Genomic DNA, 10,343 nt, shown 5'->3' on the forward strand with positions numbered 1-10,343 from the left:
TTGCACTCACCCTCGCTTTTGCTTGATTTTGGTTTTCCATACTTCGCATCAGGTCATGAAGAAATTACATCTAACATAGCATCTCTATAACATTGGCACTCTATTAACTCTGGCACTGTGCATTTGGTCAGGGCTTTGGAGTAGACTCCTTCCTTCACTCCTTACTATTTTTGTGTGATACTGAGCCAGCCAACCAGCTTTGGTTTGCTGTATTTGGGATAATTATCTTTCACATATTGCACTGGTATAAACTCTTGCACTGTCTTACAGTAGTCTGTAGGGTATCTGTCAAACCTGTTGTCCTTGTGTAGCATTGTAAGAACATAATTTGCTTTCCGCAATAATACAGTAGACGTAGTTAATCTGAGGCCAGCTCCCAGCTAGGTAATTGGTTAAGACCCCTATTAGTGGATTTTAAGAGGATATCAGGGCGCTTTAGCCACACAAAGCTATTAAGCTACTTAGATCAGAATGTGATTGCCGTCTGTCAATCACCAGATAAGAAAATACGGTGTTGTTGGTGCTCCGATCTCACAAATATCCTCACAATACAGACACGCAAACACACACAGAAGCAGGCCCTAATTGTGCATCTTAAATTTTAGATTAGGGCAAACTGAAAAACACAAACTGATCTCCTCCCTACTCTCTCCATCGCTGCCCCTGCCTTTCCGTTCCCCTCTCAGCACAAACATGTTTTGAAGCATGACATTATTTCAACTCTGATTCACGCCACTGTGTTTTAGTTTGAGGCTGTTGTCGTAGCCAGTGGAGTCTTCTTTTCATTGTTGTTTTCTGTTACTGTTTGTGTCATGTGGTATGGGTTCTGCATGTAAACATGCAATTTTAGCCGCACAAGTTTGATACTATCCACTAATGATACAACTCAGAACCTACAACAGATGTGACAATAGATCCCTGGTAATCATCATGACCAGTTTTTATTGTTTTTCACCTTCTCCATTAACATTCAGATGCGGTGATGACATCATTAGGGAGAAAATACAGATTCACGCATCTAATGAAGGAACTCATAATAGCCAAGTCATGTGACACATACCACACCAAACACTTAGTGCTGGGAAATGTATGTAGTCAAAAGTGTTAGTTTACCATTAAATATCCCGCTTCAGTGAAACAAACAGTATCATTTACTTTTATTTTTCTCCTTCTGCTCCCTCTAGACGCCCGGCCCTTGCCTGATGTAGCCATGACTGGCAAGTGCACCCGGGAATGCGACGAGTATGGCCACTCGGACTCCTGCTGGATGCCTGTGCGCACGTCGCCTGAGCGAAGGCCATCCAAGTCAACCACCACCCCCCAACAACCAAAGCTTTCCACTTTCATGAGCGGCAACGGCAGCGGCAGCAGCAGTGCAGAGCAGCCCGGCAGCCAAGAGACCCTCGCCATGGCCGCCATGGCCAACGGAGACCCCACCGCCGCTCACATGATGGGCGACCGCAATCGCAACCTGCTCAACAAGAAGATGGCTTCCTCCTCCTCCTCCTACGAGGCCTTCGGCTCGCCTTCCTACGGCTCGCCAGGAAGTGGGGAGGAGGCGCTGGGCCACCCCACCGAGGAGATCCCTCTGGCACCCACTGGGGAGTACAAGCCCACGTCCTGTGGTACTCTGACGCGGCGGGAGGTGTACCTGTGAGCTGGGAGGGTTAGACACACCTGCTGTGCCACAACATATGGCATTCTAATACAACACTAAGCATAGTTGCTTGCCCACCACCGTTACAGTTCTAGAGCTATTAGCAACCCTTGTTCCATGCAAGGTAGGACTAAATTTTCTCCAAAGACTTTTACAACAGCTCCTTAATGAAAAATCAAAGTGGATATATAAACATAGTACCATTTTTAAAGTGCTAATTCCGGCCATGACCTGGGAGAAAGGAGGAGGAGGAAGAACTGTTGCGGGAATTAATGGACTTGTTCTACTGGCGAGTTGGGCTCTTGGGACATGATCTGCTGCCTGACAGTCAATCTGTACAATAATCAACTCATTTTACATATACAGTACATGCATGCATTACCCCCTGTCCCCCGTGAAGGCCACATTCCCCGAAGATGACACTGTACAAAAACAGATCAATTCTTTTTCAGTTTATGTTTTTTCTAGAAATGAAACTGTACATGTGGACTATTTTGACTTCACAGTGTGTATGGTTATGCCTTTTTTTATTCAGAACAGTGCAACACTGTGGTCATGATGTTCAGTGGCTGCAACAATGTATTGGACATAATGGTCTCTATCATACCGAGCTGTCATCTTGACTGTTTGTGATAAAAGTTGCTCAACAGCAGACCAAAACTTGACCTTATTCTAATCTTATGAAGACGGGAAAGACTAAGCTTTAAATACTCAGCCCAGAAAGCAACACTTGTCTCAGTCCTCTCTTGAAATGAAGATTCTCGGACAGACAAAGGAGGCAATGGAATTTGCTGCAACAACCCCTTGCTTCAGACTACAACATCGCTGGTATACTATGATGAATACATGATGACTGATTCCAACTTACCAGTGCATACGCTCTTCACAAATGGAAAAGTCACTCATTGTACATAAACATTGGACCATAGCAACAACGCTATCTGCTCTCATTCCCTTTTGTCTTGCTACCTTTCCTCAGTCTCTCGTTCTTTGTCTTTGACCAAACCCTCTTAAGAGATGCAAAATCTTAGAGCCATGACCTATTGCTGCATCGGCTGGAAAAGCATGTGTGTAGGTGGTTGTGCATATTCAGATCACCTCAGTAGGATTCTACTGTTTATATAAAATTCTACCCTGTTTTTCTCAATCACACATGCAGACACACATACACAGAAGCAGAAAAGCTGATTCATCTAACCAAGGCCAGTGGCAATGCTGTACTGACTGAAAGTCCTGGGTAAGCACAGTGTGTGGCATGCCGAGATTAAAATGATGGAATGGAGGTGCAATTGAAATTGTATGTGTGTATGGGCCAGATATGCAGTATATAGTGTGTGTGTGTTTTGGCTATATTTAGTGTATACTGTAGATGTACACAGATAATATGCTTAGGAGGGTGTAAACATGGCCAAGCTGGTCCAACACACAGCTGCATAGACAGCTTTTTCCTGTTATTTCTTTTTTGTTGTGTTATAGACTGAGCAATAAATATCATAATGTACATCTGACCAACAAGCATCAACTTCTTTTTCACTTCTTCTCAAGCCTTCAAGGTAACATTAACCCACACATGGCAGTCCCAGAGTCCTTTTTAGCGCTAGTAGATGTTGCTTTCCATAGCACATGGCGATGGCATCTTTGAGCACGAATGTAAGAATCAGCTCACTGGCGATAAATCAAAAGGCAACGTCTGTATACATGCAGATAACAGATTTTTGGATTACATGCTGAGAAAATGGTGTCAAAGTGAAACCAAAGCTTCGCAAACAGGATGAAGCATTCCCCGTATTCCACACACACAAATAGCTTTCTTGGAAACTCTGCTTTAAGTACACATTACATGAAGCCTTTTTTAATGAAGGATTGAGACTGAATGATAAGAATGTGATGTCTCAACAAAACGTCCATCAATTACCATCCTCAGAGCTGACGCTTAATGACCACATACACACAGACACAAGACAATGTTGAGATGCTGTGCCTCCCTGTCTACAGTGATGTTTCTTTTTCGCAGCTACAGAGGCGCAAAATTTCATGACTGTAATGAAGCAAAAGAATATCAGATGCAATGGAACTTTTTTGTATGTTAGCAAAACCCCTTTGGTTTGACCGGAGCTGCTTTTTCTGCATTCCGGCAATCTATAGTCTGTAAGTACTACTCGTTGTTCGAAAGAAAGTTCTCCTATACTTATCAACTGTATACATAAATATTTACTTTTTACTGCACGTTTAATGGGAACTTACTTCACTTACTGAGAAGGAAGAAGAAAAAAACTGTAAAACAAAATGTACAAAAAAATGTTTTCCCTGTAAACATGGAAATCCACCTTGTTGCTTGCGTTTGTTATACCTGAAGAAACATGTAGTACAACTTAGTACATGAGTTAAGACCATACAGTTGATTTTGATTTTTTAAAACATTTTTCATACTTAATCAAATATCATCATTGTCTCTTATATCACCCCACAAATACAAATCTTTCATGTTTCATTTACTTCAACTTTATACCATGAAATTTGCAATTTTTTATCTTCATCTTGTATTTTACTTTGTAATCCCATACGTTGATTTGTTACATGATAACAGTCAAAACCGTGGAAATGATCATGACAATGTACTATGTGTTTTACTTTTTTTCTTTATCTGGTGCCACTTTGTATATTTAGAGTGCTTCTGAAAAAAGAAAAAAACAACCATAAAAAATACTAGAGTGAATGCAAATATGCAATTGTGCCTTTTTATACCAATTGGTATGATTTAAATGTTGGTTTGGAATGGTGCATAAACAATTATGTTGACATGCTTACAAAAGTAGATGGGGTGGCATTTAAGAATGGACTGAAATACATTTGCATATCTTAGATGAAATCCCATGATGTCAAAGGCTTCTTGGAAGACAAACAGTCAAATGTCAGTGAGCCTGTAAGTCTAATATTCAAATGACTATTGTTCAGTGGGTTCAATTATCTTGTTGAAATATCCATTCCTAGCATAGTGCATTACCGAATGAGTACAGGTACATTAAAAAGTTGCTTGTTGGTAGTAATAATAATGATATAATGGATTTTTTTGTCGTGTTCCACTCATGTACATGTATGACATCAGAGGTTAAGTAACCCTCTCTGTGCATGAAACAAGCTCTAGGACTGATATAGAATCATAGAAAGAAGGAGGGCGGAAAAAAAGAAAAAAAAATGCTTGGAGACATTTGACTGCTGAGAGTTGATTGAGCCTAGAGATAAAAATGCTAATGTGACGGTTTACTAGGAGGAGTGGAAGTGTGGGATGAAAAAAAAAAAAGCTGCAAGGGAGAGGAGCTGACAGAACACACACCTCAGGATGTGCCGAGCCACACAAAGCTCGTACACAGATTTACAGTATATGCATATCAGTAGGTGATGAAACCCTGTCCTACAAATAAGTGCAGTGTGATGTTTGCCATTATATTTCAAGGTGATGCTTTGAATTTCTAGATCAGATGAAGTGGAAACAAAGACTCTGCAGCGTGAACCTCAGACAAAACGGGAAGTCATTAAAATGCCGTACATTGGCAACTAGTGTACACTGAATACAGTGTACACTAGTTCATTTCTGACAGACATTTTTTTTTTCCTGGTATTTACTGAGGTAACTTGCTGCAGAAATCTGGACGAGGTGGTATTATGATGGAATTTGACATTTGACAGGAAACATGAAGTACGGAACACGTGCCATCAAATTGTTTGGATTTTGCTGCCCGAGGTGTGTGTTCAGTATGCGCTGTCCTCTATTCATATAGCCTTCACAGTGTGTAATGAGATTTGTAATATTAACCATTACTATTTGTCCTGCGACTTGGATGTTGATATAGAAATTGAGGAACAAAATTATCATCGTTTTAATATGAGTCACTATGCACGCAGCTTAGCTGAACATGGCAAAGTGTATTGAACGCAAGTCCACTTCTATTTATGAGATATTTTACATAATTTAATTTGCTTTTGTACAGGTTTGTGTAAATAAATTGCTTGTCATTTTTGTCTCTGCAGAAATTAAAATATAACATGGTAAAACAAATTCTGTCTTTCCAGTCTATTTGGTTTCATTGCTTTTGGAATAAAAAATATAAATTTAAGAGCCTTTAATTGCTCAAAGAGCAATACCATAATACATAATGCTAGTACTAAAGCACTTCTCTAATTACTTGCCTTTTAAAGTCATTGGTGGTCACTACCACTTATCTGACTGAACTCCAACAATTACTGCTTGTCATATTATTGTACATGCAAAGACTGTATTCCAGTCACTTACATGCAGCATCAATCCCAGTATGTTAAACAAACTAGTTTAATTTCAAAATGAGATATACAGTATTACAGAATACTAATATTATTCTGATATTGTAGAATATTAATCTATATTCTCCATATGATTTATTTAGTTATTTAGTTATTTTTTTGTTAGTTTTTGGCAGCAAAGCAAGCTAAAAGTCAGACATCAATTAATAAGTTAGTTATGGGTAACATGTTAGCTGAGGCTTCCCTTTTTACACAAAGCAGACATGGAGCAACATTGATTTGGAGTCATGTTTGTTCCCACCTAAGTCTAATATTCACTCAATTTTTAGCTCTGTTTTGGTCTCAACCAACTCAAAAAAAATTATTGGACATTTTAGCTTCTAAATGTTTCCCTACCTAGAGCTTTTTCTCTGGCTGCCTGCTGTGGCTGAAAACAAGGTGGATCAGAAGTAGAATTTGGGGGCAGGAAAATCAAAACAATGGGATGAAAGAGGTGTAAAAGCAGTAGAGCTGAGGTTTAAGCACAGAATTAGGTAATAACTTTCTGTGGGTTTGTCACCATGAGCAACACTTTTTTTTTAATAACACATTGTCATTTGAACCAATGATAATGTAAAAGTGTTTGATTACAACATGTTTGAGGACTGAATGAACCATGTGTTGTAACAATGAAAACAAAAATGATTTTACATGTAGGCCTTTACTCCCAACATGTCATTTGAATGTGTATGTAAAGCCTACTGTATGTCTTTATGTGTGAGTTTCTGAGTGCATTTCCTATCTTGCCTGTATGTCTGAGTGGTGTATTAAGTGATTACAGTCTAGGTGATTAGAGATCCATTCCACTCCTTTCCCTTCGCTCTGATTAACCGCACACCGCAGCCTCTCCAACACCCTTAATCTGCTAATGGAGTCTTAATAGAAAACTAAAATGCACTGTAAAATATTCCATTTCCATAGTTGAATAATTAGGAGAAAGTTTTCCTCTGAACTTTCACAGGAATATAGTAAGAACACTGGGCAGTGTGTGTAATATCATCCCCAGGATGATTAACTGCAGAGAAATATGGCCAGGAAGTTTTGTTAATGTACAATTTCAATTGGAAATTTAAAAGTGTGACCGTTTTTTTCCTGTATGTTTGTCTTCAATACATGCCACTTCTAAGAAACACTAGATTTGAATAATGTTGACGTGCAAATGGTCTCACTCATTTTCTTGTCCTCTTGAATTGCCTGGCATGGAATAACCAGCGGCTAGTATAAATTTGTCTGTTGAGAGACAAGGAAATTAAGACAAATTAGAATGAATATGAATGTAATTAATGTTTAGGCTATGAATACCAATGCATTGTTGTTAGATTTATTATTTTTTTTTAATGAATAACAGAGTGACTTAATACTATCAATACCATAAATAAGATGAAGTGCCACTGTCAAAAAATTACTAGGTATATTGATATCACTGGATAGTAGGAGGAGCCAGCAACAGTAAGAAAAAAAAACAGTTTATGTACAAATTCTTAAATAGTAAAAACAATTTTTGGTACTAATTGTGATAACAGTTATTTTACTTGTGTGACTGGTTACGGGTTACCTGCAGTGGAAAGAAGGTAACATTTTGCTATAATGGTTGTTTCTTAAAGTAGTTTATTCCCCAGGGACCCTGGTCGGTAGTCCTTCTATGTTAAATATGTTGGCAAGATGAGGGTTAAAGTGGTTGTGATTGTGTGGGTGTTGAGGAGTGTTTTTCTTATTGTATCACTACAAAGTGCTGCACAACAGGTTCACAAGCACCTGCTACTTTTTCATTGGCAGCAACAAACACCCTCTGGCAGCTATCACCCGCAATCATACCTAACATTGCCCTGTTATCAACTGTCTCAATGCAAAGTTGCAAGCAGGCTCCCACGCGCAAAACGGTCCGTCCACGCACTGACCTCCCATACAGGCTTCGCTGCGAGAATACGAGCCCTAAAAGAGGCATAGGTGAGGCCTTGATAATAATCGGGCATTCACCTGAATCAAAGGTCTATTCTGCAGTGGTGTCGTGTTCAACCAGCCTATGAGGAAAGATAGTGTGGGACAGACAGGCAGATAAAACTGCAGGCGCAGGAGGAAGGAGGGGGAACAGCCTCAGTATGATGAGCTATAGGGCTGGAGAGAGATGGAGAGAATATCAAAGGTACTATTCCCCAAGCGCAAATATGTAAAGCTAATTAATGAAATCATTGATCACTTCTCCAACATCAAACATGAAATATTCCATTTTAATATAAATTCCATTCCCATTTATGCTCACTGGTGTGAAATAACGGCTCAAAATCACATCAGCGAGGGGAATTTGAACCATAAACCTTAGAGGAAGCTATTTGATATCCACAATTTATGACTTTTTTATTGTCTTTGAATTTTATTTTTCTAGCGCAACCGCGGGAAATGGCATCCAAGGAATAGCAGTTAGGGCTTTGTTAAATTGATTTCTATTTCATATTTATTTTACGAATGCACTGAGGGATTAAGGGCTAACTTTTTTATGTGTTGTGGATGGAACAAATAAACAAGTTCATAAGGAAACTCCTGCAATAACTTAGATTTAATTGTGATCACAAATTCCATCAGTGTTTATTTTGCCGGCCATCACACCCCTGAGGATGATGTCATTACAGTTAATTTTATTGCTTTCACAGCGGAGATGGACACACACAGAGAAAGTGCAGTCACTGCCTCATCCCGTGATCACATTTAATCTGCTAAAGTCAATGGAAGTCTGATGGAAATCCTTCCATTTAAGTAAATTTGTTGCAATTGCTTTGCAATGTCGTAATTTCAATTATGGCGGACTTGTTATTGCCTGAACAATGCACTACAGAAGCAATAAAGATTAGAAAAAAAGATTTAAAGTTTTCAGGCTTGACAGCAATCAGTAAAACAGACAAGGCTTTTTATTTTACGCAAAAATGAATTGCCACATAACCCTAAAAAATACCTTAATTTTCACAGGATTCTCAGAGAAACTTTCAGTATCCATCCTACCCAGAAAATGTATGGGTCAGTAGTGCAAGCAGCTTATTATGACCCATTTTTACGTTTATTGTTAGGTGACCTTTAGTGGCTGTATGATGTAAAAACATGCATAAACGGTATAAAAGAAGTGGTCGAAGTCACCGTGAACACTGGTTTGTGGACTACTGTTTTGAAGCCTCAAATTTGTCATTTTAGCCGTTGGCATCTTGGTTTTTTGGAACCAGAAGTGACCATATTCAGACAAAATCATACTTTCAAGTTATCACCTACTGCTAACTAGCTAGCTTGGTTAGCACCGTGCATCCATTATTGACGTCAACTGTGATATTAATTGGGATGCTAATTTTGGCAGTTGAAAATCAGGCTTAATGCAAAATGTACTTAAAAATGAACACCTGACTGACACCTGAGAGTGTCTTTTAGTAAAGTTAAATGCTGAACAAGACATTTTGTAGGTAACCAGAATGTTCCAATTAACTTTCAGGAACTGAAAACACGCTGTGAAAGCGTCAAAGTTCTTAGACAAAACACACAGGCAGCACCCAAAAGCAAGTTTACGGCAAGTTAAATGTACATACACAGGGCAGTCGATATGATTCGCCTCTCTCCACATTGACAGGTCACCGTGGTAGCGACAACATAGCTATGGCCTAAATCATTCCCTGCTTTGTCATCTATTTTACTCTAAATGGGACCATAATTTACAAAATGATCTACATGCTGTGAGTTAAGTCATGTAAGTCAAGTCAGGCGAGTTAAGTCAGGTGAGCCTAAGATCCAGTATGCCTGTCATTGGACTGGTACTTTTCAACGGTAAGCCTAGTGGTTTTGTGGAACAGTCATATACACTCACCTAAAGGATTATTAGGAACACCATACTAATACTGTGTTTGACCACATTTCGCCTTCAGAACTGCCTTAATTCTACGTGGCATTGATTCAACAAGGTGCTGAAAGCATTCTTTACAAATGTTGGCCCATATTGATAGGATAGCATCTTGCAGTTGATGGAGATTTGTGGGATGCACATCCAGGGCACGAAGCTCCCGTTCCACCACATCCCAAAGATGCTCTATTGGGTTGAGATCTGGTGACTGTGGGGGCCATTTTAGTACAGTGAACTCATTGTCATGTTCAAGAAACCAATTTGAAATGATTCGAGCTTTGTGACATGGTGCATTATCCTGCTGGAAGTAGCCATCAGAGGATGGGTACATGGTGGCCATAAAGGGATGGACATGGTCAGAAACAATGCTCAGGTAGGCCGTGGCATTTAAACGATGCCCAATTGGCACTAAGGGGCCTAAAGTGTGCCAAGAAAACATCCCCCACACCATTACACCACCACCACCAGCCTGCACAGTGGTAACAAGGCATGATGGAT

General features: G+C 39.5%; 1 protein-coding gene across 5 annotated transcripts in view; it reads left to right on the forward strand.

Annotated features, from left to right (window-relative positions):
• Positions 1-5,714, forward strand: part of pcdh7b (protocadherin 7b) — a 105,768-nt gene extending 100,054 nt beyond the window's left edge. For 3 of the 5 annotated variants that reach the window (XM_046064855.1, XM_046064856.1, XM_046064857.1), the window contains exon 3: positions 1,185-5,714. In XM_046064855.1, coding sequence (XP_045920811.1) covers positions 1,185-1,657 — 473 coding nt within the window. In that variant the 3' untranslated portion in view covers positions 1,658-5,714. The remainder of the gene's footprint in view (positions 1-1,184) is intronic. The other 2 variants (XM_046064859.1, XM_046064858.1) reach the window with 2 other exon arrangements.
• Positions 5,715-10,343: the final 4,629 nt, after the last annotated feature.

Source organism: Micropterus dolomieu, linkage group LG12 (genome assembly GCF_021292245.1).
Source record: "Micropterus dolomieu isolate WLL.071019.BEF.003 ecotype Adirondacks linkage group LG12, ASM2129224v1, whole genome shotgun sequence".
NCBI classification, from domain to species: Eukaryota; Metazoa; Chordata; class Actinopteri; order Centrarchiformes; family Centrarchidae; genus Micropterus; species Micropterus dolomieu.